The 26,512-nt window shown below is 47.3% G+C and overlaps 1 protein-coding gene and 1 long non-coding RNA gene across 2 annotated transcripts in view; one reads left to right on the forward strand and one right to left on the reverse strand.

Annotated features, from left to right (window-relative positions):
* The window catches only part of LOC137231100 (uncharacterized), a 93,595-nt gene extending 69,381 nt beyond the window's left edge, over window positions 1-24,214 (forward strand). Inside the window, exons 6-9 of the long non-coding RNA XR_010946399.1 lie at window positions 12,385-12,542; window positions 18,999-19,092; window positions 20,755-20,989; window positions 22,328-24,214. This is a non-coding gene — a long non-coding RNA (uncharacterized lncRNA). The remainder of the gene's footprint in view (window positions 1-12,384; window positions 12,543-18,998; window positions 19,093-20,754; window positions 20,990-22,327) is intronic.
* Window positions 15,420-17,186, reverse strand: LOC137231992 (adenylyltransferase and sulfurtransferase MOCS3-like). The gene is given in 2 exon segments (XM_067753024.1): window positions 15,420-16,775; window positions 16,778-17,186. Coding segments are annotated over 2 exon segments (1,365 nt in total). The 5' UTR covers window positions 17,181-17,186; the 3' UTR covers window positions 15,420-15,813.
* Window positions 24,215-26,512: the final 2,298 nt, after the last annotated feature.

The raw sequence follows: 26,512 nt of genomic DNA on the forward strand, positions 1-26,512 counted from the left end.
ATTACCACACACAAAAAAGATAAATAATAATAGCAGGTTTATACCCATCTTATAGTCAAGCAAACAGCGGCTCAGGCAAATGACTGGGGCAAGACCACATCAGTAACTGGGAGAACCGGATTTTGAACCCAGACCATCCTGTTGCAAAAGCCTAGGCTGCTGCCTTCCTGCCAGAGCCTCGGGGGATTGGAGTTATGGAGAGGCCTTTGATTCTGTTTGTCCTGCCCTCCTCCCGCTCTATTTTTATGAATGAGAACACCCAGGTCCTAGAGGGGCCAGGCTTAGCCCTGTGGTCCTTCTTCCTAATTTGACACCCCTGATATCCTCCTGATGTTCCCAATCCAGGACCTGGTTAATAAGGCAGACTTTCATCTCCCTGTCCAACTTCCTGCCTTCCTACTTAGTTAGTCCTAGGCAGGGCCTAGGAATCTGTATTTTTGGCGATCATTTTGGTGGTTCTGGGTCTGCCGTTTGCCCACAGACCCATTTGGGGCCCATAAATGTTTCCCTCCAGCCTCTCACTGAGCCCCTTGTCGGCTGGCTTCCTCCCTTCCCCCTCAACTTACCCCCCATTCCCCTCCACTTGTGTGCACCCCAGGCCCTTCCTCTTCGGGTGCCCCCTCTCTCAGAAAAGTGAAAACACATGGTTTCCTAGGCAACTGCATCCCTCCTCCCAGCTTACCCTGAGACCTCCCAGCGTCTCTCAACTGTTCAGAAGAATATTTCAAATACCAGCCTCCCCAGGCAGGGTCTGACAAAGGCTGAGTTCCCCTCAGAGTCTTCTGTCTGAGGGGCAATAGCCCTGCTCCCCTCGAACCTGGAGGCCGGGGGTCTCAGGGGCAAGTTCCAGACCATCGCCTGGGTTACCACCTAGGCCTGCTCAGCTCAGCCAAGAAGCTCATCACTATTTGGCCTTAGAGATCCCTTTGGATGGGGAGGCTAGAAAGGGAAGGGACTCACACAGATCACATGGCAGTAACGTGGTCTGAGTAAAGGAATTAGGATGGATTGAGTACCTGCTACCCGCCAGGTACAGTGCTCGATGCTCTGGAGACATTAACTTATTATTCCTTCCTCCAACTCTTTGAGATCAGTTTTATTCCCATTTTATAATTGAGAAAACTGAGGCTCAGAGAGGTGAATTACCTTGCCCTAGGTCACCCAGCAAATGAATGGCACAGCCATCGAGAGCCTGTTTCAGGAAGCCTGATCTGTCTCCCCAGTAAGCCCGCGGTCTTAGCACTTGCTATTCTCCAGGCTGGGCAGGGCTCAGGGGAATGATGGGGCTGTGTGGATTCCTTCCTGATTATTATTTTTACATTTCCTTATTAGAAGATTTAGTTGATGTTCTTTGGGGGCTGGGCTCCCTATGAGTTTCTCTTTCCTGCCTTCTCTCAGCCTTGGATCCCCTGGTCAATATTCTCATCCCAAGACATCTTTCACCAGGTGGGAAAGGATAGAGAGGCACATTTGTGCAATTCATGCTTTCTCTCTGGGCCTCAGTTTCCCCACTGGTAATGTTAGGGGAGGTTGGAAATGAGGACTTGGACGTTCCATCCTAGCTCAGATATTCTTGGACTCTCACGTCAAGTATATGCATGTGATTGTGTGCATGATTGTAGGCAATTAGGTGTGTGTGTGTGTGATTATGTGAGTGGCTGTGTGTGGTTAGGTGTGTGATTGGATATGGGGGATGGTATGTGGGTATAACTGCATGTGTGAGAGTAGACGGATTATGTGTGCGTGATTGTGTCTGGGTGTGTGTGATTGGAGTGTGTGTGTGTGGGATTATATATGTGTATGGAGAAGGATGATTATGAATGTGTATGTGTGTATTCGGGGGTGAGTGGATGTGTGTAATTGTGTGTGTACATGTATGTGGGTTGTGACATGTGGGTCTGGGTGCAATTTGTGTGTCTGTGAGTATGTTATTGTGAGAGATTTATGTGTGTATGTGGACGTGTGTGTGTGTGTGTATGTGTGAGAGATCTGGAATGACTGTGTGTGTGTCATTGTGTGTATTGGAGGGCCGTGAAGCCTCTACTAAGCCTGGTTGATCAGCACACGGGGTGGGTACGACCCCTCCTCCTTGAATGCCCATGGATGTAGTCAGGCCAGGTAGAGGAGGGGACCCCATAGGCACCCATGATGCCAGCATGGCACCAGAGGATATCCCTCCTGTAATCAGCTCCAGACGCAGCAGCGTCACCACCCTCTGATGGGAGGGCGCTGGAAACACATTCTGGCCCCAGCCAGGTCTCTTTGGGGGAAAAAACTAAAGGGGGAGGAAAAAATCCCCGAAAGGCAGATTTTTATTGAAGCATTTCGTGACACGCACACCAACTAATTGATTTCCTTATTAGTAGCAGATTTTTCTCCCAGCCTCTTCTTCTGCCTGAACTTACAAAAACGAAGGGTGGAGAGCCAGCTCGGTACAGACCCAGGGCCAAGTTTCTCCCTGCATCCTCCCTTGGCCAGGGAGGCAGCAAGGGATAGATGTTTGTTTGCTTTTCCAAGTCTAACTACAGGTAGAGGGGGCGGGATCACCTGTGGGATAGGGTTTCAAAAGCCTGGGAAAGCCCCCTTGCCATCCCTCAATTTCCTATTCCACTTTTTTGGCCTGAAATCCCACCATTAGGGAATCATTCCATTTACTTTGGGCTTTCCTTCAGGTCAAATGCAAAAGCGTGTGAGCAGGATCTTTGAGCACTCTTAGTTATCTACACGTAGTTCATGCTGTGGGACTCTGGGAACCTCAGTTTTCTCATCTGTCCAATGGGAGACTCCCATGATTGATGTTACAAGGTGCTTGTGGAGATAAAGATCGGATTTGTGACCCCAAAGCTCTTGTAAATGTAAGCTGTTCCCATGATGATGACAGTGTAGCACATACGTCAGTGGCACAATTCAAGGCCTGGGAGTTCACAAAGGGGGCGTGGGGCTTGCATTTAGCAGAGGGGGAGGGGATTGGGCAGCAGCCAAGTTCAGGTGAGGTCTCTCAGGAGACCTCTAACCAGAAAGCCAAAGCTACCTCTCTGTCTGGGCCTGTGACAGGTGGTCGCTCAAGCTTCATCTAAGGGTTAGTAAAAAGAGAAAGACGGACACTTTGCCCAAATGGTTCCACCTGATGCTTTAGGCAGCCACTGGTAACCCCATTTGTCAGAGGAGGAAACTGAGGCACAAGGTGGTTTACAGAGACCAAAGAACACATAACTATGAGGGGACGGCAGGGATGTAAACCCAGCCCTGATGGGTTCTGGACATATATAATGCCTTTTATTCATTTAACATAAAAGTGCAGCCCTTTTCATTGAGGTAAAGATGGGAAAGACAGCCTGAACTCCTCTCCCCAGGATATCTCAAGGGACAGACAGATAAGGGAATAGGTGTTGGGGGTCATGATGTGACAAGTGCCACGATAGGGGTAAGCACGGCCACTGGAAAGGACCCCTAATACTGGCTGGTGTAGTCAGAGAGGACTTCCTGGAAGGGGTGTCACCTTGAGTAGGCAGAGGGGATTGAACCTGCAGGGCTGACCTTCAGCTGGCTTGTGTGGGCATGGCCATACCAGTGGTTAAAATATTGATGCACTTATATATGTGTTGCAAATACATATGGTCCCCTTCCCTCCAGTGCTCAGGCTGCCTGGCCCATCCCCCAGGCGACCTCTCCAGATCCAGAAACCTTAATGGCACATCCAGGACCCTGATAGAATGGTGGGTGACATTGTGACTCTAAAGGCTCAGAGGGGGGCCCAAGGCCAGGCTGGTGTCCCTTGTTCTGATCTTGTTACCACCCTCTGGCATGGGGGCCGGGGGCGGGGAGGCAGTGGCTAGAAGCTGGAGGCCAGGCTGAGCAGACAGGCCTGCCGCTAGACACGTCCACTTGCATTCCACGTGGACTTCCTGGGAATGACCAGGGGCCTCTAAGCAGTTCCTGTTCCCAGCGGCTCACAGTCGCCAGGCCCAGGGAGACAAAACGTCCCTGAATGTGGTGGGGCAAGGAACAATATGGGGTGGGCGGAGGAGGGCCACAGGAAGCATGGCAGGGACAGCCGGGGAGCTGGCCGCAGGGCTGGGGGTGACTCAGGGACTTGTGACTTGATAAGGTAAGATGACTCCAAAGGAAATCAGCCGGAGTCCAGGGGGTGCCTAAATGGCCGACAGAACAAGATTTCTGGCACCTGTTCAGACATTAGTTTTTGAGTCCTCACATGTCTCCATGTGAGACAAGCAAAGGACCTTGAATACCATCCAACCAGACATGTTACAGTCATTGACCCTGTCGGGTAGGTATTAGGATCCCAACTTCACAGAAGAAGAAAGTGAGGCTCAGAGAGGTAAGATGACATTGCCCAGGTCACACAGGAGTGGCAGTGGAGCCAGGATGTGGACCAGACAACTGACTCCAGAGCTTGCGTGCCAAGCCAGGCTTCCTGGCAGCACTGCCCCCACTGCCCCCGCTGTCCCCAGGAGCCAGGCACGCCTGTACTGGAGCCCAGAGCCTCTTCCTGGGTCTTCACCTCCACAAAGCTACTACCCTCATCACACCCCCAACAAATAGGGCCACTTTGCCCTTAGAACTTAGAGCTTAAGAAAATGTTAGAAACTGGGGAAAAGAACATATTTTGGCTCTCAAATGCAACAAAACACTACAAATAAAATGAATAAGCACACTAAAAATCATAATCACTATAGGATCTATTGATTTACTATGCCTTATACGGAGTGGGGTGGGATTTCCAAAATAAGAGTGCCTGAGGTTGAGAAAAGGCTTCAAAGGGCCCCTCAACCACTGGTCCTCCAGCCCTTGTGTGTATGTGTGTGTGTGTGTGTGTGTGTGTAACACCCACGAGCGTGCTGTGCCTCGGGGGAGGGGATGCTGTCAGCTCTTATCCTCAGAGCAGTAGTCATTTCACCTTTCTTAGCCTCTGCTTCCCATCCCCACCCCGCCCCAGTTTCTTTATTAGTAAAATAGGACTGCGATAACTAGCTCATACTGGGGTGATGGGAGGGCTAAACACGATAAAGTGTGCAAGAGAGCCTGGCCACATACTTGGGGCTCTGCTATTGTTCTTGCCTCCTCAGGCTGCCCTGCCCAATTTCAGGAAGTCTTTTTTGGCTGGAAACATCTTAGGATGAAAGAATGTTGGAGGAGAAGGCATTCGAGATAAGGCAGAGCCAGCCTCTCACGTGGGAGGGTGACTTCAGGAACTCAGAAGGCTCTGTGTCTCCAGCTCAGATTCCCGCCCTTGCTCTGTGCTTAAACTCCGCCCTTCCAGCTTCACCCTCCAGCCTCAGGCTTTGATTAGGTTACAATGCACAGCCCTCCTCCCCCTCCCCATCAGGGTGCTAGAAGCAGAGTCGAGGTCAGACTTATCTCTGTGTTTCTTTCTTTCATGTTTTAAAAACAGCTCTGTTGAGATGTGGTTCACATGCAAGAAATTGCATGTACTTACAGTGTACAACGTGATAAGTTTTGACATATGTTTACAGTCATGAAACCATCACCATAATCAAGAAAATGAACATGTCCATCACTGCCAAATGTTTCCTCCTGCCACTTTGTAATCCTTCCCTCTCTCCCTGTCTCCCCACCCCCTACCTCCGTCCCCAGGCAGCCACTGATCTGCTTCAAGTCACTTACATTAGTTTGCATTTTCAAGAATTGTATATAAATGGAGTCAGACAGTATGTATTCTTGGGTGTAAGGCTTCTTGCACTCAGCACAAGTATTTTGAGACTCATCTATATTGTGTGTATATCAGTCGTTCATTCCTTTTTATTGTTGAGTGTTCCATTCCCACAATTTGTTAATCCATCTGCTGATGGGCATTTGGGATGTTTCCACGTTTTTACTCTTATAAATAAAACTTCTGTGAACATTTGTGTTCAAGTCTTTGTATGAACATAAGCTTTCATTACTCTTGGGTAAATACCCAAGGAATGGAAGGCTAAGTCATATAGTAGATGTATGTTCAACTTTTTAAAGAAACTGCTAAACTATTTTCCACTGAGGTTGTACTATTTTCATTCCAACCAGCAGTGTAAAGAGAATCCCAGTTGTTCCACATCCTTGCCAACACTTGGTATGATTGGTCTTTTTTGTTTTAGACTTTCTAATAGGTGTGTAGCAATAATCTCATTGTGGTTTTAATTTACATTTCCCTAGTGACTAACGATATTGAGCATCTTTTCACTTGCTTATTTGCTATCTGCATATCTTCTTTGGTGAAGTGTCTGTTCAGATCATTTGCCCATTTTTAAATTGGGTTGTTTATGTTCTCATTATTGAGTTTTGAGAGTTCTATATATGTTTTGGGTATAAGTCCTTTATCAAATATCTGATTTGCAAGTGTTTTCTGCCAGGCTGTGGCTTATCTTTTCATTCTCTTACTAGTGCCTTTCAAAGAGCAGAAGTTCTTACATTGATGAAGTTCAACTTATCATTTTTTTCTTGTATCAGTTGTGTTTTTAATGAGTATCTAAGAAATCTTTGCCTAATCTAAGGTCACAAAGATTTTCTCCTATGTTTTCTTCTAAAGTTTTATAGTATTAAGTTTTACATTTAGGTCTATGATCCATTTTGAGTTAGTTTTTATATATGGTGCAAGGTATGGATTAAAGTTCTGTTTTTATTTTTGCATATAGATATCCATTTATTCCGGTACCATTTGTTGAAAAGACTCTTGTTTCCCCATTGAATTACCTTGGAACATTTGCCAAAGATCAATTGATCGTTTACATGAGGTCTATTTCTGGATTCTATACTGCTTCATTGATCTCTATCTTGAGGGCAATACTACAGTGCGTTGATTACTGTGCAATAAGTCTTGAGGGAAGGCAGTGTAAATCCTCCAACTTTGTTTTCTTTTTCAAAATTGTCTTGGCTATTTTAGGTCCTTTGCATTTCTGTATGAATTTTAGAATCAGCTTGTCAATTTCAACAAAAAAATGCCTGCTAGAATTTTGATTGGGATTGCAGAGAATATATGTCAATCTGGATAGAATTGACATGTTAGAAATGTTGAGTCTTCTGATACATGAAGATGGTATAGCTCTCCATTCGTTTATATATGCTTTAATTTCCTCTTAGCAATGTTTTGTATTTTTCACTCTACAGATCTTGCACAGCTTTTGTCAGATTTATCTGTATTTCATATTTCTAAACGCTGTTTTATGTTTAATTTTTAAAAAATTTAATTGAAGTTTAATTGATTTATAGTGTTGTGCCAGTCTCTGCCCTACAGCAAAGTGACTCAGTTATACACATACAGACATTCTTTTTTTAATATTCTTTTCCGTTATGGTCTATCACAGGATACTGAATATAGTTCCCTGTGCTATACAGTAGGACCTTGTTGTTTATCCATCCTATGTATATAATAGTTTACATCTGCTAATCCCAAACTCCCAGTCCTTCCCACCCCTACTCCCCTCCCCCTTGGCAACCACAAGTCTGTTCTCTATGTCTGTGAGTCTGTTTCTGTTTTGTAGATAGGTTCATTTGTGCCATATTTTAGATTCCACATATAAGTGATGTCATATGGTATTTGTCTTTCTCTTTCTGACTTACTTCACTTAGTATGATAGCTTCTAGTTGCATTCATGTTGCTGCAAATGCCATTATGTTGTTCTTTTTTATGGCTGAGTAGTATTCCATTGTATATATGTACCACATCTTCTTTATCCATTCATCAGTTGATGGACGTTTAGGTTGTTTCCATATCTTGGCTATTGTGAATAGTGCTGCTATGAATATTGGGGTGCACGTATCTTTTTGAATTATAGTTTTGTCCAGGTGTGTGCCCAGGAGTGGGATTGCTGGATCATATGGTAATTCTATATTTAGTTTTCTGAGGAACCTCCATATTGTTTTCCACGGTGGCTGCACCAACTTACATTCCCACCAACAATGTAGGAGGGTTCCCTTTTCTCCACACCCTCTCCAGCATTTGTTATTTGTAGACTTTTTAATGATGGCCATTCTGACTGACGTGAGGTGATACCTCATTGTAGTTTTGATTTGCGTTTCTCTAATAATTAGTGATGTTGAGCCTCTTTTCATGTGCCTACTGGCCATCTGTATGTCTTCTTTGGAGAAATGTCTATTTAGGTCTTCTGACCGTTTTTCGATTGGGTTTTTTGTTTTTTGGTTTTTTTTTGCGGTACGCGGGCCTCTCACCATCACGGCCCCTCCCGTTGTGGGGCACAGGCTCCGGACGAGCAAGCCCAGCGGCCATGGCTCACGGGCGCAGCCGCTCCGCGGCATGTGGGATCTTCCCGGACCAGGGCACGAACCCGTGTCCCCTGCATCGGCAGGCGGACTCTCAACCACTGCGCCACCAGGGTAGCCCTGTTTGTTTTTTTTGTTGTTAAGTTGTATGAGCTGTTTGGATATTTTGGAGATTAAACCCTTGTCTGTCTCATCATTTGCAAATATTTTCTCTCATTCCATAGGTTGTCTTTTCATTTTTTTATGGTTTCCTTTGCCGTGCAAAAGCTTGTAAGTTTGATTAGGTCCCATTTGTTTATTTTTGTTTTTATTTCTGTTGCCTTGGGAGACTGACCTAAGAAAACATTGGTACGATTTATGTCAGAGAATGTTTAAACACTATTTTATTTTATTTATATTTCTTTCTTTCTTTCTTGGCTGCACTGCACAGCTTGTGGGGTTTTATCGATAGTTCCCCAACTAGGGATTGAACCTGGGCCCTCAGCAGTGAGAGCAAAGAGTCCTAACCACTGGACTGCCAGGGAATTCCCTTAAACGCTATTTTAAGTAGTACTGTTTTTGTTTTCAATTTCAAATTCCGATTATTGACACTTTCACTTTTTAAAAAAAAAAATCCAGGAACTGAATTTACCCTGCCATCTGAAACAACCGAAAAACCAAAGTATAGAAAACAGTGACTCTCAAGATGTTGGATATAAGGCAATAGAGGACAGTGATGGAAAACAAACGAGATGAGCTATGATTGCCCCAGCTTACTTCCTGGAGAGCATTTCCATCCACAGCAAAGGGAGAGTGACTCATGTAGAGCCCAGATGTCATCTTGAGAAGATGTAGCTGAGAGTCCAAAAAAGCCAAGGTAGCTAGAATTTGCAGGGAAAAATACTAGAGAGGAGAAAGCTACATAAGGAGAGAAAGTCAGAGTTCCCTGTAGTATTCAGTGTGAGAAAGCTACCCAAGGCCAGAAAAGAACCCCAAAAGGTTAGAGAGAGCAGTACCTGGAGCTCTACAGGGCTCAGAATAGTGCCTGTTTCCAAAATCCAGAGTGTAAAGGATCATAAGATGCCCATAACCGGACATCAGTTAGAGTGCTGTGAAAGGTCTCATCTCAGTAGTGGGGACACTTAACCCTGGACTAAATGCTACTTTTGTCCTGCCTAATGAAGCTTAAAATCAAAACCTAGAAACTCTTCAAACTTTTACCAGGGACTTCCCTGGTGGTCCAGTGGTAAAGAATCCACCTTCCAATGCAGGGGGCACGGGTTCGATCCTTGGCCGGGGAACTAAGATCCCACATGCCGTGGGGCAACTAAGCCCTCATGCCACAACTACTGAGATTGCGCGCCTCAATGAGAGAGCCCATGTGCTCTGGAGCCCGCTCTCCACAACTACAGAGCCCACGTGCCCTGGAGCCCATGCGCCACAACTAGAGAGAGAAAACTCACACACCACAACTAGAGAGAAGCCCGTGCACCACGATGAAAGATCCCACATTCCTCAATGAAAGATCCTGTGTGCTGCAACTAAGACCCGACGCAGCCAAAAAAAAAAATAGAGAAAGAAAAGGATCCAAGTCTTTCCAAGTAACTTAACCATGTCCCAGAACTAATCTCAAGAATAATTTTAGAAATACAAAAGGATTTTACCCCAAAAGGTAAAAGTCACAATGCTTAGCATCTCATCAAAATTACCAGGCATACAAAGAAGGAAAATCCAACACTCAACGAAGAGAGGGTCACGGGACTTCCCTGGAAGTCCAGTGGTTAAGACTGCACACTCCCAATGCAGGGGGCATGGGTTTGATCCCTGGTCGGGGAACTAAGATCCTGCATGCTGCACGGTGTGGCAAAAAAACCAACCAAACAAAGAAAAAAAAACCCAAACAAAACAAAACCACAAAAGAACAAAGAGAGGGTCATTAATGCATAATGAAGAAAGTGTATAAAAACAGGTATTATACTGGTATACTGTAAGTTCAAGAAGCTAACAATTGAACATGTTAATTAGAGACATATAGGACAAAAAAATCCAAATCAAATTTCTAAAGATGAAAACTACAATGTGTGAGATGAGAAAAGTACTGTGTAAGATTAAGGATAGATTAGATGGATGTTATAGAAGAAAAGAATAGTGAATTTGAAGACATAGTTAAGGAAACTATCTGAAATGAAACACAGCAAGAAAAAGAATTAAGAACAATAAATGGAGCATCAGTGAACTGTGGGGGTGATTTCAAGAAGGCAAATATACATGCAACTGAAATTTCTGAAGGAGAACAGAGAAGGACACTGATAAGTGATTTTAAAAAATAATGTCTGAAAATTTTCCAAATATGATGAAAACTCTAAACCTAGAGATCCAAGAAAGTCCAGCAAAAGAAACATAAAGAAAACTGAACCAAAGCACATCAGAATCAAGTTGCTTAAAACTAGTGATTAAGGGAAAAATTTATAAGCAGCCAGAGGAAAAAAAGACATATTACATACAGAGAAACAAAGATAAGGATTACAGCAGATATTAAATTATGAACGATGCAAGGTAGAAAACAGGAACATCTTCAAAGTATCAAAAGAAAAAAGAAAAAAAACTCTACCCAGCAAAAACATCTTTCAAAAATAAAAATGAAGGAAAGACTTTTTATGACACATAAAAATAAAAAGAATTCATCACCAGTTATATCTGTCCTACAAGAATTTTTCAAGAGACGGAAAATGATGCCTGACGGATACCTAGATCTACACAAAGGATAAAGAGCACTGTAAATGGTAACTACAGTTATCACTGCTTAATATATTTAAATATAATTGAATATTAAGAGGAAAAATAATTACAACGTATTGTTGAATTTGTAACAAATTTAAACAAAATATCTGACAACAATAGCACAAAGGCTTGGACAAATGTAATTATACTATTATAAGATTTGTGTACTCTAAAGTGGTACAGTATTATTTGAAGGTAGACTGTGATAAATTAAAGAGGTACACCAAAGAAACCACTAAAACGTCACACAAAAAGAGTTACATCTAATAAGCTAGAAAAGGAGATAGAATAGAACCATAAAAAACTACACAGTTAATACAAAAAAAAAAAAAAAAAAACCCAAACAGAAAAGGGGAAAAAGGGGAAGAAATAAGAGTTGGGACAATTAGAAAGCAAATAGCAAAATGATAGGTTTAAACCCAACCCTACCAATAGTCACATTGAATGTGACTAAATGTGAACACCCCAAATAAAGCCAGAGATTGTCAGATTGGATAAAAGAGAAAGACCCCTGCAAACTATGTTTGTTTCCCCAACTACTTTTATTATTTAATTTTAACATAAAATATCACTGTTTAAATTTTTAAAAAATAAGAAAAGAAAGAGCAACACCCAACCATCTGCTGCTTACAAGAAACCCACTTTAAATATAAAGAAAAAAATAGCTTAAAAGTAAAAGGGTAGGAACTTCCCTGGTGGTGCAGTGGTTAAGACTCTGCACTCCCAATGCAGGGGGCCTGGGTTCAATCCTGGATCAGGGAACTAGATCCCACATGCATGCTGCAACTAAGAGTTTGCATGCCACAACTAAGGAGCCGATAAACCACAACTAAGAAGCCTGCCTGTGGGCTGCAATCTAGGAGCCCGCCTGCTGCAACTAAGACAGCACAACCAAATAAATAAATAAATATTTTTTTTAAAAATGTAAAAGGATAGAAAAATATATACTGGGACTTCCCTGGTGGTGCAGTGGTTAAGACTCTGCACTCCCAATGCAGGGGGCCCGGGTTTGATCCCTGATCAGGGAACTAGATCCCACATGCATGCCACAACTAAGGAGCCTGCCTGCCACAACTAAGACTTGGTGCAACCAAAAAAAAACCAAAACGCGAGTTATTATTAGTATTATTTTTGTTCAGATGACTATGACATAGTTGCTGTCTTTAGGTGGTGAACAATCCAGTGGGAAGACACACTTGTGTGAGCTAACAAGTGCAAGGATGGGATGGGGAACACAAAGCAGGAGGGAAGGATCCTTCCTCTTGGGATCGGGGGTTCAGGAAAGGATAGAGGTCCACGGAGCCTTGAGCTGAGTTTCTCCATCTCACATCCACACTCCTGTTCCTTTAGTCATTCAACAAAACTTTAATGAATTCCTCTATGTTCCAGGCACTGTGCTGGGAGCGAGGGTTACAGCTGTGAATGAGACAAAGTCCTGCCTTCACACAGCAGACCTCACAATCTGATGGACAACTCAGATAACAGAGACCAAGAAAGAAATGCAGAATGTCAAGGGGACACAAATCCCATGATGAAAACCACAGAGGGTAAGCATTGGTGGGAGGTTTGCACAGAAAGCTTTTTTATACTGGATGGTGAAGGGACGGGCAAACCATTCGAATGGAATAAGAGTTGAATCCCAGAGTTTCATGTCCTAGCTCTGCCACTACCATGAGGCCTTGAACAAGCCACTTCTCTCTATGCCTCAGTTTGCTCACCTGCACAATAGGGATAAGAATAGTATCTACCTATAGGGTTGTGGAGAGGATTAAATGAGTTAATACATGTGAAGTGCCTAGAAAGTGCCTGGCACGTTAGTAAGGGCTGCAAGTGTTTGCTTCTTCTCCTTCTCCTTTTCCAGCAAAGGGAACAGCAAGGGTAAAGGCCGTGAGGTGGGAAAGGGTTTGTAATGTTCCAAGAAGAGCAAGAAGGTCAGGAGAAAACAAGGGAAGTGTGGCAAGGGATGGAGTTACGAAGGCAGGGGTATGGGTAGGCTGAGGCAGCTTCCTACCGCCCCTCCACGGTCGGTCATCGTCCAGGTTCAAGTTTGTCGACCCCCTTACTGCTCAGAAGCCTGCCATGGCTCCCCAGTTGGCCCTCCATTTCCATGGCACCCAGCGCTCTGCACCTAAAGGTTCCTTGGGTACCTCCTCCCGGTCCACCCGGCCTGGACCCTTGAGAGAGCACAGCCATTTGAGGTTGAAAGACAAGCTCCACATAATGAGGTCTCTTAGAGCGAGCGAGTGACAGCTAGTCACTGCTGACAGAATAAGAAGACCGTGCTTTCCTGTCTGCTCAGGACTGTTCTGCCTCTGCCCGGCGTCGGCGCAGCCCTCCTAACCCCGCCCACCCAGGTCCTGCCCCCATGTAGCCCCGCCCACTGCTGGCCCCGCGGCCCCGCCTCCCCGCAGCCTCGTCCTACGCGGCTCTCGCTCCGCTGGTCTGGCTGAGTCAGGCTTAGGCTGCCGCCGGTATACTGACCCAGGATGGCTGGGACTGGAGACTGCGAGGAGGAACAGGAGAGGCAGAAAGGGGTGCGGCCAGGTCGGGGAAGGAGCGCTGGACCGGAAGCCGGACAACCGGGCTCCCCATGGGGGCATAATCTTGAAGGGCACTGCTGTGTGGCCTAAGGGAACTTGCTGAACCTCTCTGGGCTGCATGCATTCAACGAAAATTTACTACAGGCCAGGTGCCAGGTGCTGGGGATGTGGTAGTGAACAGGAGCCATGTGGTAATACAAGCCTTGGTGAAGAGTGTGATGAATCCCTGAATCGCTGCTTTCCATCCTACTGACTGGGTGACTTCGGGCAAGATACTCAGCTTCTCTATATTTCCCTATCCTCATCCGTAACTGGGGAGTAAAACACCCACCTCCTAGGGTTGTGAGGGTTAAATGACTGTATACTTAGAAAGTCCTGGAAATTGTGCCTATTAAGCAGTCTTACTAAGAGCATAACAAGCTTCATTATTAGCTGTTGTTATCTGCACCCTCTTGGAGCTTATTCACTGACTTTTTTAATTCACTTTTTTATTTAAAGTTTCCTTTTCATTATGAACTATTTCAGACATATAAAAAAGAGTAGAAACAGTGTCCCCATCACCCTATTTAAGAAATAAAGCATTATAAATACATTTTCTCTTCTCGACTTTAATCATACCCTCATATCCCATGCCCTGGAAGCCTCCACCCCATCCTCTACACTGCTCACAGTTTGTGAGAGATCCAGATAATACACAAGTCAGATCCTGCCATAACCCTGCTTGAAAACCTCCACTTAAGAAAATAAAATCAAACACATCCGCTTGACATCCAGGCCCTTTGCTTCTGACCCGCCCCCACTGACCCTTCCTGTTTGAACTCTGCCGCCCAAAACCAGAATTCCCCTTAGCATTTCTTAAGTGTCCCTGCTCTTTGTATATGTCGGCCCCTCTGCTGGGGTTCCTGTGTATTCCTTCTTCTCTCTCCTTCACTCATTCCAGGAGAAGCAGCATCCTTTGGTCCCCCAAGGCTCCCTGAGTACTGTCCCACTGGGATGTATGTGCGTGTCTCCCCTAGGCTGTAAGCTCCTGGCAGCAGGTCCATGGCTGATGCATTTTCATCTGCTCCTAGTAAAGGCAAGGCATACACTGGACACCACAGTTGTAGCTGAGTGTGTTTGGGGCACTGTGCTAGGGTTCGGTTGGGGTGGTCATCCAGTGACTCCAGCCCCATGCTTTTCATGGGGAACTTACGGTCCATCAGCTTTGAAACCTCTGGGGAAGAATCCAGAGGTCCTTAAATGGGGGCCTAGTTTTGTTTTGTTTTGTTTTGTTTTAATACAGAAATTTATTTAATCTGATAGGAGGTATTTATCTACAGTAAAGCAATAACAAGTAATATTGGTCAAATATTCAAAGTTCTTCACCTGAAACTGCAAAGGAGAGAAGAATGTTCATTATTCCACTTTAATTCAATATTGTATTTGGCATTCTGGCCATACAGTAGAGACAAAAATAAAAATAACAGGTTGGACAGGGACAAAAGGACAGGGGAGGGCAGAAGGCTGGGACCTGGGACTTGAAGATTCCAAAGCAAGACAAACCATACAGTTTAGAAATTTCTGTACGTGTCCAACATAAGGTGGACCCTGAAGTTAAGTCTAAGAAAAGATCAGCAATTTATAAAAGAAACTGACATGCTACAAAGGTGGTTTCTATCTTGCTAGACTGTAAATATCTTACTTGGCTATTAATTGAAAATATTTAATAGAATGACCACTTCCCAGCTAATTTTCATTTTAATGTTTTAACAATTTACATTTTAAACACTGATTTCTCTAGGGCATGTTCCATCATTTGCATTAGAAATAACACCCAAAGAATGTCTTAGTAAACAATAAACTTATCTTAACTGCATCATCCGTGATCAATTCAGTAAGTGTATGACAGCTTTCCAAGCAATAAAATGGACAACTTTAAAGAGCTTTTTAATTGGGAGATTTAAAAAAAAAAAAAGGCAGGACACGCAAATGACCTGCAGTTCAAAACACAAAGTCCTGTCACTTACATTCTATCCCACCTGTTCAACACACCATCCAAGTGCTGCAAACACAAGGCAGTTCAGAGGAACAGTGTTATAACCCCTTAACTGCTACATCACCCAGTAAGTTACAATTAAAAAGCTCCTTATAAAAAGAAGTCCACCTATCCGCAGATATTGGAGAATCCCAGGCTCTTCCGTACATTACTGAAAAAAATGCAAATACATTCATAAAGGCAAAAAAATTTTAGGTAACATGACAACCCACATCTTTCGCTGGTCAGACTCTACCGGCCATCTCAGTATTGCGGAAACGTTCCATCGATTTTGGCAGCCCAGGCCATGAGGCCTCCCACAACATCCCGAACTGTTAAAGAGTCTAAGTCTGTCCAGGACTGCAGGATCTTCACGGCTTTCTGGGAGTCATTGCCCAGTTTGCAGATCACATAAATGGGGAGAGATGCCCCTTCCTGTGTGCCCTGCTTCCCTTCCCGGATTGCTTCTCCCAAGAGTTTCAGGCTCTCCGCATTCCTCTGTTCCAAACGTTTCAAAGGGATGTGTAGGGAGTGAGGCAACCGACACAGGTCCACCTCCACTGGAGGCCTGACGTCCAGCAACACGTGGGGTGACCCGGAATCCAGAAGTCGCTTATAGTCGACGACAGAAATTCGCTCCTCCGGACTCAGCAACTGTAGGGAGCGGCACTTATCGGTGGCTGAGGAGCCACAGAAGCTTTCGTAGTCCTGCAGATCAGTCACAGTGGGCCGCTCCCCGCAAGCTGCACAGTCGGGCCTGCGCCTCCGCAGCCGAATACAGCGGAAATGACCTCCGAGGGCATCAAAGAGCAACAGGCTGCCACTGTAAGAGGGGCCCAGACCTGCAGCGATCTTCAACACTTCCAGCGCCTGCAGGCAGCCCAGGACCCCGGTAACCACACCAAGCACCCCGCCATCCGCGCAGCTGGTCACCGTCTCCGCCAGAGGTGATTGCGGAAACATGCAGCGATAGCAAGGCGCACCGCTGTAGTGGTAGACTGTGAGTTGGCTCTCGAAGCGCAGGCCGCTGGCCGACACGAGGGGCCGGCCGGTTAGCACACAGGCGTCGTTAACCAGGTAGCGAGTGGGCACGTTGCCGGAGCAATCAGCCACCACGTCATAGCGGCCGACCAGGTCTAGCGCCGTGGCTGACGTAAGCGCCTGGGCGTAGGGCACGCACTCCACCGCCGAATTGAGATGGCGCAGTGTAGCGGCGGCCGAAAAGACTTGGCCTGGTCGGCCAGTGCCTCGCCGTGCAGCACCTGGCGGGCTAGGTTGCTCACTTCTACTACATCGTAGTCCACAAGGCCCAGGCGGCCGATGGCGGCCGCTGCCAGGTACCGCGCCAGTGGGCAGCCGAGTCCCCCGCAGCCCACGACCAGCACAGACGCGGTCGCCAGGCGCAGCTGTGCCTGCACGCCCAGCTCAGGCAGCGCGAGCTGCTGGCTGTAGCGCAGAATCTCATCTCGCGACAGGGCGGCCTTCGGCGGCAGGGGAGACACCGGAACCAACCACTCTGACTCCTGCTCGGCCAGAAGAGCCGCCGCCAGCCTCTGCTTCAGGGAACTCAGCTCCTCCTCACGCTGGGCAACTTCAGCCTCCAAAGTGAGCACCTCCTCCCTGGCCGCCATTGCAGCCTCTTTGGGAAGTTGTCCGGGGGCCTAGTTTTTGTTTTTGTTTTGTTTTTTTTTTTTGCAGTACGCGGGCCTCTCACTGCTGTGGCCTCTTCCGTTGCGGAGCACAGGCTCCGGACACGTAGGCTCAGCGGCCATGGCTCACGGGCCCAGCCACTCTGCAGCATGTGGGATCTTCCCGGACCGAGGCACGAACCCGTGTCCCCTGCATCGGCAGGCGGACTCTCAACCACTGCGCCACTGCCTACTTTTAAAGAAACTGCAGCACAGTGTGATTTCCTGCAGTGCCCAACTTCCCCCTCCCAAGCCCCTTCCTACTCCTTCCCTCTTCTCCCTCAGTCCGTTTCCTCTCTCTGAGGACGAAGCGTTCCTCATGATGATTGGATCATCCCCAGGGACGAAGATGTGAACTATTCAGTGACCATGTCATGGATCCAAGAGGCTTGTGGGTTTGGGGAAACCAAGAGGATGCCAAGCCTGGCTCCAGACAACCTAGGTTCTAGGAGCAAAGAGGAGATGCTTCCAGAGTGGGGACTCCTGGCCTGTTTTCATAATGTCAGATGTATGTGCAGTGCAGATTCTCTTCACAGAGAGAGGAGAGCCGAAGTCTCCATTGGAAGTAAATTGATAAGTGCACTCTGACTCTATAGGGAGGAAGCTGTGTGCCGAGCGGGGGTGTGGGGATGGCGGGGAAAAGAGGGACACTTGCCTCTATGGACATTTTGAATTTTGTACTATGTTCACATCTGACCTATTTTTTAGTTTTTTGTTTTTTTAATGAAAACATATATTGGATGGAAATCAGAAGAGCTGGGTTCCAGTATTGCAAATACCAGTGACAAGCCCGTTCACCTTGGTCTCTCTGAGCCTCACTATTTTTTTTTTTTTTTTTTTTTGCGGTATGCGGGCCTCTCACTGTTGTGGCCTCTCCCGTTGCAGAGCACAGGCTCCGGACGCGCAGGCTCAGCGGCCATGGCTCACCGGCCCAGCCGCTCCGCGGCATGTGGGATCCTCCCAGACCAGGGCACGAACCCGTGTCCCCTGCATCGGCAGGTGGACTCTCAACCATTGCGCCACCAGGGAAGCCCCAGAGCCTCACTATTTTTAACCACCCAGTTCTCAAGCTCAAAGAGTAGGCACAAGGGAGACCTTTGTAAACTAGATGGGGCTGAGTGTACTTAATTATGATTTCCTCTTCACTCAGTTCATCTCAATAGACAATCACTGAGGCCTTCTCTATTGGCATAGTGTGTGGATCTCTGTGTACAAGTTTGGGTGTGTATGTCTGGGCATGAGGGTCTGTGTCTGTGTCTGTGTGTCTGGACATGTCAGGGTGGGGTCTGAGGTGACTGTGAACTTGACCGTTACAGGGTCCCTGCCCCAAGGAGCTCCTGGTACAGCAGGACAGGTGGCCAAGTGAGCAACTTCCTCTGATGCTCCTGGACTCTGCTCAGGGCCAAATAAAGGGATGAAAAATGTGGGTGCACAGAAAAGGCAACATGGATTCAAACAGGGGCCTTCACCCTGGCTGTTCCCTTTGCTTGGAATGCTCTTCCTCGGAATCCTTAAGGTAGACCCCCTTACCTCCTTCAATTCTTTGAGCAAATGTCACCTTCTCAAGGGGGCCTACGTGACCACCCCATTTAAACAGCAACTCCACCCCACACTCCCCAAACCCATCCCTTTTTTTTTCTTTAACCAAAGCCCTTATTTTCAATGATAGTAAAGTTATCTATAATAAATCTTACTTAAAATGCCCTATAGTTTACTCATTTGTTTTGTTTAACTGTCTGTTTCCCTCGCTTCCTTCATTAGAGTGAAAGCTCCGTGAGGGAAGGGACCCTGTCTGTTTTGTTCACTGCTGTCCCCCCAGTGCCTGGAAGAGTACTTGGTGCAGAGAAGACACTCAGTAAGTATCCGTGGGTAAGATGGTGATAGGCTGGGTGTTCGGGGGAGGTGGCAGAGGGGCCATGACCTTGCCTGGGGCAGTAGCCGGAGGTCTGAGGCTACAGCAGTGGACTAAAGGGCCACCTTGTGATGTGGGATCTGGTGGATATGTGGGTGGTGGAGGCGGGACACTCCGGTGGGCACAGGGAGAAGACATGGCCTGGAGGAAACTTGAGACATCTGGGGAGCCATTCTGTATGTCCCAATTTCCAGCTCAGTGTCCATCCCTTTCCTCTGTCACCCTGAGAATCAGAGCCTGTTGATGTGTGGGAGGGGAGGTTCGAGGGCCCAGCTGGTTTGTGGGGAAGGTGATGGTGGACCCATTCATGAGAATCAAAGGCCACCTGGAGGTCCCTTGGCTAGGAGAGGGTACCTGTTGGGGTGCAGGGGGTGCCTTTAGAAGGGAGAAGGCAGCAGAAGTCCCTGTGATGGTGATGGTGATGGCTGGATTGTAGACTCAGTGAGAGCGGCCTTAGCCCCCAGCCCCCAGCCCCTGGGGCTCCCAGGATTCTATCCTGACTCCTTGGGCTGGGCTTGGGGCTGGTCCCAGCTGTGCCATGTCCTGACTGTGCAGCTTAGGCAAATCACTTCACCTCTCTGGGCCCTTCAGTTCCCTCCTCTGTCAAATGGGAATGATGTTCATTCCAGTATTCCCCACGTCCAGTCAGTGGAGAAACTGAGGACATAATGGGTACGACTGTCCCGGATAAAATTAGCTGTTATTATTTTAAGGGACCGGGGGTTGCCTGAACCACAAGAACGCTACTACACTGTGCCTATGCAAGGTGACTTTCTCTGAGCCCTTACCAAGCCCAGTGCTAAGTGCTTTATGTGTATTAATTCTTTGACTGGAGTGTGGATTGGAAAACATGGGGCTTGGTAACATCATCAATATGTATGGTCTGTAAAGATGACAATGATGAGGGAGGAGGAGGATAAAGCTATCTTGCAAAGCAATGTAATTAACAGAGTCAGCAGTCTTGGAGCTCCTGGGGGCTTTGCAGACTGTGTGCCCTGGCCCCTTGGCGGCTCTGGGCCTTTGCTTCCTTCCTCTGAGTGGCTAACATCCTCAGAGCACAGGCATCCAGCCCCCCAGCCCCGGGACGAGGTGTTTAGGCCCCGAGCCAGGACAGCCCCGAGATTCCTATTCTGGCACAGCTCGGCTGCAGCCCCAGGAGGGCAGCCAACAAGGGGCCCGGCGGCTTATCGCTGTGCAGTGTCTCTCCAGCGGGCAGACTGTCTCCGCTGCCGCTGAGCCAGGCTGATAAAGAGGACAGACCCTTGTGTTTACAGTGGCTGGGAGAGTGGGGCCTCCTGGGGGCGGCCCCATCTCCTCTGGGAACAGACTGTCTGTTTGCTGAGATACCATCGCATTCCTACAGCCCCAGGATGGATGAGGGCGGGATGGGGTGTGGAGATGGGAGGGAGGAGGACATATGACAGCTGCCGGCCCTCTGTTCCCCTGGGGCCCACACTGAGAAGGCTGACACTGGGTCTTCCGGTGGGTCTATGGTTTCCTGGTCTGATTGTTAAGCACTTCATAAAGGTCAATGATAGCCAACTTGGGCATTTCTCTCTACAGTTTATAAAGTATTCTCAACATTTATCTTTTTTGGTCTTCCAGATAACCTTCCATTTAGGTAGTTTGGGGTCATAAAGTTTCACAGAAGAAAGATGCCTAACAAGACTGGAGCAGAGGACCAATGACGTGACCAGACATTGGAGCAGGGGCTCTGCATGACCCTCAGCTGACCAGGTCACCCCACAATAAAAGCCACCACTTACATAGCGCTTGCTGTGTGGCAGTGACTATCAAAAGCACTTGAGATATGTTAACTCTTCACAACAGCCCTTATGAGGTAGGTACTATCATTATACGTTTTACAGATGAGGAAATTGAGGCAGACACAGGTTAAGTGACTTGCATACGTCACACAGGCAGAAAGTGGGAGGGCTGGGAACCCCAGCAGGATGACTCCAGCATCTCCAATTTAACCACTGGACTACACTGCCACCTTAAAGCCAGCTAATGATATGTATATGTCTCTACCCGGCTTACAAAGGCAGCAGGCGTTTACAACTGCAAAGGTGGCCTGGCTGAGGCAGGAACTGGCTTTGGAATTAGGCCTGTGTTCAACTTCCAGAACTGCCATTAATGACTCCTGAGGCTGACCCTCGCTTCTCTGAGTCTCAGCTTCCTTCTGTGGAAAGTGGAAACAGGACCGGCCTTAGCAGTGGGTGTCAGAGATGTTGTATGTGAAGGGTCTGAGACATGGTAGATTTTCGTTAAATAACGACTCTTATTACTGTGACAGCTGAGGTGGGGAGGTGGCCTGCCGAAAGTGGAAACTTTAGCGGAGTATCATTTAAAAAGAGAGGCCCGACCACTCAGCTATGGGAACACAGAGGAGGGGATTGGGTGGCTTCATAGGACGCACAGATGGTTGGGACTCTGGCTTCAGAGTTGGACAGACTTGAGTTCAAATTCCAATATCCAGCCCTTACTTGCTGGGTAGGCTTGGGGAATTGCTTAACTTCTTTGAGTCTGTAAAATGAGACCACTAGATAGAACCTTCCTTATAGGGTTGTAAAGAGTGGATGAGATTGTTCAGATGGATGAGGGCGGGATGGGGTGTGGAGATGGCAGGGAGGGTGCACTGACAGGTACATGGTAAGTGCTCAATAAATACTGCTGCCATTATTGCTCCTGGGGGTGGGAGAGGGAGTGGTACACAGAATAATGCTCCCCTGGACCAAAGACGTCCATGTCCTAATCCCTGGAACCTGTGACTGTGTCAGGTTATGTGGCACAGGGGAATTCAGGTTGCTAATCAGCTGACCTTGAGATGGGGAGATTATCCTGGATTATCACAGTAGGGCCAATGCCATCGCAAGGGTCCTTTTTTTTTTTTTTTTTTTCTTTTGCTGTACACGGGCCTGTCACTGTTCTGGCCTCTCCCATTGCGAAGCACAGGCTCCAGACACGCAGGCTCAGTGGCCATGGCTCACGGGCCCAGCCACTCTGTGGCATGTGGGATCTTCCTGGACCGGGGCATGAACCCGTGTCCCCTGCATCGGCAGGCGGACTCTCAACCACTGCGCCACCAGGGAAGCCCAAGGGTCCTTATAAGTGGAGGAAGGAGGGAGAGAGAGTCATTGTCAGGGTGATGTGAGTGACAAACTTCTTGGCTTTGAAGATGGATGAAGGGGCCATGAACCAAGGAATGTGGGCTGCCTCTAGAAGCTGGAAAAGGCAAGAAAATGGATTCTCCCTTAGAGCTTCCAGAAGGTATGCAGCCCTGCCAGTGCTCTGATTTTAGCCCAGTGACACCCGTGTGGTTCAGACATCCTGAACTATAAGGTAATAAAATTTGAGTTGTTTTAAGCCACTAAGTTTGTGGTAATTTGTTATAGCAGCAAAAGGAAACTGATACAGGATGTGAGTTGGTCCTTGAAGACTGGCAGGATATAATAGGCAGAGGTGGGGCTAGGACACACAGGAAGAGGAAACTGTACACCCAGCGGCCTTTAGGCTAGAAAGCACAAGGCATTTTTGTGTTCAGTGGGAAACCCTGTGTGGTTCTTTGCAAAAACAGACACAATTCTCCATCCTAGTCCATATCCCCTTGGAAGTGTAACTAGGCAGCTCTCCCCATCGAGAGATAGAGTCTACTTCCCCATCTCTTGAATCTGTGCTTGGCCTTATGACTTGCTTTGATCAAACATATGCAGGTTCCCAGCCTGGGCCTCAAGAAGCCTTGCACACTTCTGGACTCACCTTGCTGTCCTTGGAAGCCTGCCACCAGTTTATGACCAAGCCCAGGTGTGACAGGCAGCCCCTAAAATGGCTCCCAAGAATCTCCACCTCCTGGGATTAATGCCCTTTGTAACCCCACGGTGTTGGCTGGGCCTAGTGCCTCGCTTCTAATGAGTAGAATACAGCAAAAGAGACGGGTTGGCACTTCCTCTATTAGGTTATGAAAAGACCGTGTGACTTCCATCTTGCTCTCCTTTTCTTACTCTCCTGCTGCCTTGCTTTGAGGGAATCCAGCCACCGTGCTGTGAGTGCCCTGTGGAGGAGCCCACACGGCGTGGATATGATGTCTCTGGTCAAAAGCCAGCGAGGACCCGAGACCCGCCAAAGTCATGGGAGTGAGCTGAGAAGCAGATCCTCCCCTATTTGAGCCTTGAGATGACTGAAGTCCTAGTTGATACCTTGCCTGTAGCCTTGTGAGAGGCCCTGGGTCAAAGACACCCAGCTAAGTGGCACTTGGATTCCTGACCCACAGAAACTGAGAAAATAAAGGTTTGTTGGTTTTAGCTGTGTAATTTGTTATGCCGCAACAGATAACTAATATACCACTAGGCTTGTCTGCTGGATTGAGTGACATCAGGCCCAGTCACTTCCTTTCACCCAGCCGACAGCCATACAACCACCAGACATGTGAGCAAGGCTGTCCCAGATCAGCTAGGCCCCAGCCAACCTGTTTGCTGCTTGTAGACATGTGAGTGAGCCAAGCCAAGATCAGCCGACCCTGGCCCAGATCAGCAGAAGTTCTGCTGACCTTAGACTTGTTAGCAATAATAGACGTTGTTGTTTTAAGCTACTGAGTCTTGGGGTGATTTTTTTTTTTTTTACCCAGCAATAGCTGACTGATGTAACCTGTATTGCCAGTGGGTTATGGATGTAGTAGGAACTGAGGCTGAGAAGCTGGGTAGGGGCCTGAATGAGGAGGAATTTGATGTTAATTTGCAGGCAACAGGAGCAGGTTTTTGGGCAGAAGGTTAAGATGATCAGAGCTGTGGTTAAGGAAGTTTCCTGTGGCAGCAGGGAAAGGCATGAATCGGAGGCAGGGGGTCATTAGGAGGCTGCCGTCAGTGAGCAGATGAGCAGCGATAGGCCTGAAATTGGGTAGGGGTGAGGAATGGGAGACAGCAGAGGTAGAATCAATGGAACCTGCTCTGGATTAGGTTGGCGGCAGGGCAATGGGAAAGTGGGAGTCAACACCCAGGTGTTGATCCTGGGTGACTGAATGGTTGGTGGTGCTATTGACAGAGATGGGCAAGTCAGCATGGGGGGTAAAGAGATGCATGCTGTTTGGGATGAACAGAGGGTCAAGTGCTAAAAAGACCTTCTGGTAAGAGGCCCAGAGACAGTGATTCAATACTGCAAAGGGAGATTTATCCCCAGCCCAGTGAATCATCAGCTCTAGGGAAAGGTAGAGGATAGCACATTCAGACTGGGCAATCAAGAGAGATGGATAAAGGACTATTTACAAAGGCGCATGAAGGGTTTGGTATTGTGAGAGGAGTAGTGAAGTAGCCTGAGGCTAGCAATGGTGGGGAGCTGTTATCACCCCCTAGGACTGAGAAGACCCCAAGGGAGGGAGCAGGAGCCAGAACCAGGAGAGTGCCTGGTATGGAGAGGGCTGCATTGCAGGAGCTGTGGGCTTTGGTAGAAGATGCAGATGACTGAGAAAGGAGGACACAGGGGATTAAATACCCTGACTGCTCCCTCTTCCTGTTCTGGGAGCACTTTCTGGTGTCCATTATTGGCTGGGTCCAACCGGGAGTCAGAGAGCAAGGTTGCCCGTTGCTGCAGCCCAGACACATCAACCTCCCAGGACATAGAGAAGGTGGAGAAGGGGAAGGATGAATGGAAGATATCCAGCCACCTATCAGTTGAAATTTTTTTCTTTTTAAAAAAAATTTGTTGAAGTATAGCAAATGAAATTTCTCTACTTTAAGTCAATCAGTGGCCCCGTTCTGGCAAATTAAATTTGAGGGGAATCTGCTAGGGAATTTCTGGAGAAAGGTTCTTTACTTTTAGGAAGGAGACAAGAAGAGAGCTGTTTCTCACTGTGTCTGATGTGATGCCTGGAACTGCAGCAGCTATCTTGCAACTGTGAGGGAAACCAGTCTAAGGTAAAACTGACCTACAGAGGGTAGAAGAGAAAAGAGATGGAAAGAACTGGGTCCTTGACAACATTGCAGAGCTGCTGTGAGAATCTGTTCTAGCTCTGTTTTTTTTTTTTAATGAAGTAAGATTCTTATCATTTGAACCACTTTGAGTTGGCTTTCCAGTTACTTGCAGCCCAAGGCTTCCTAGTAGACACAGCTGCCATCTATCATCTCCAAGCCTGTGTGCAAGCATTCTTGGCTCCCACAGACTGCAGGCCAAACCCTCCTGTTTTCCTCTGCTGACCACAGGCTTATACTGTGTGCATCAGATTCAATAGAGTTTCAAATCCTTTTCTTTTTTTGTTAAATAAATCTTATTTATTTATTTTTGGCTGCATTGGGTCTTCATTGCTGCGTGCAGGCTTTCTCTAGTTGCAGCAAGCAGGGGCTACTCTTTGTTGTGGTGCACGGGCTTCTCATTGCGGTGTCTTCTCTTGTTGTGGAGCATGGGCTTTAGGCGTGGGCTTCAGTAGTTGTGGCACGCGGGCTCCGTAGTTGTGGCTTGCAGGCTCTAGAGTGCAGGCTCAGTAGTTGTGGTGCATGGGCTTAGTTGCTCTGTGGCATGTGGGATCTTCCCGGACCAGGGCTCAAACCTGTGTCCCCTACATTAGCAGGCGGATTCTTAACCACTGTGCCACTAGGGAAGCCCTCAAATGCTTTTCGGTCTGTGATGAAAGAAAGAGTCAGAAGTGGGGAATGGGCTGTTATCTGCTATGCTGCCCTGTAGCTACAGATGGCTCCTGGTGGTAGGAATGACCACAGTAGAGAGACTTCCATGGAGGCAGGTGGTATAGGGTAGCTGGACGGCATAGGCCTTGCAGGTTGTCAGAACTGGCTTCAGGTCTAGGTCTGCTGCTTTCTAACTGTGTGACTTTGGGCAAGTTAATTAACCTCTCTGAGACTTGGTTTTCTCACTGGATGTGTTAAGGTTTGAATTAGATGAAAGGAAAACAGAAAACACTAATGCAAATCCTAGACCTGAGAGGCTGCCCTCGAAGGACTTCATCTCTCTCCCTTCCTATCCCTTTCCACCTCTGGATTGTGTGTGAGGGAGGTTGGGAAGGGTCCAAAGGGATATTGGCAAGAGAAGCAACCCAATCAAAAGAAGAATGTGAGCTCCCAGATAGCAGTGACTTGACTTGCCACATAGAGGGCATCTCCCTACCCCCCCCCCCAGTGTTTGATGTATAAATGTATGAATGAATGAAAGAGTAAATGAAAGAAAAAGAATGAGTAAGAGGGCTAAAAAAATGGGGAAATTTCAGCCACAGAGAAAAACGTTGAAGGAGGGCTTCATAAAATTCCACTGATCAATATCTATGGTGCAGATGGCAGATCAGTCAGGATAAGCTAAATAATGCTGTGCTAACAAACATCCCCCAAATTCCAGTGGCTTTACAACAGCCATGTTTAGGTACTGC

This window comes from Pseudorca crassidens, chromosome 1, assembly GCF_039906515.1.
Source record: "Pseudorca crassidens isolate mPseCra1 chromosome 1, mPseCra1.hap1, whole genome shotgun sequence".
In the NCBI taxonomy this organism is placed as follows: Eukaryota; Metazoa; Chordata; class Mammalia; order Artiodactyla; family Delphinidae; genus Pseudorca; species Pseudorca crassidens.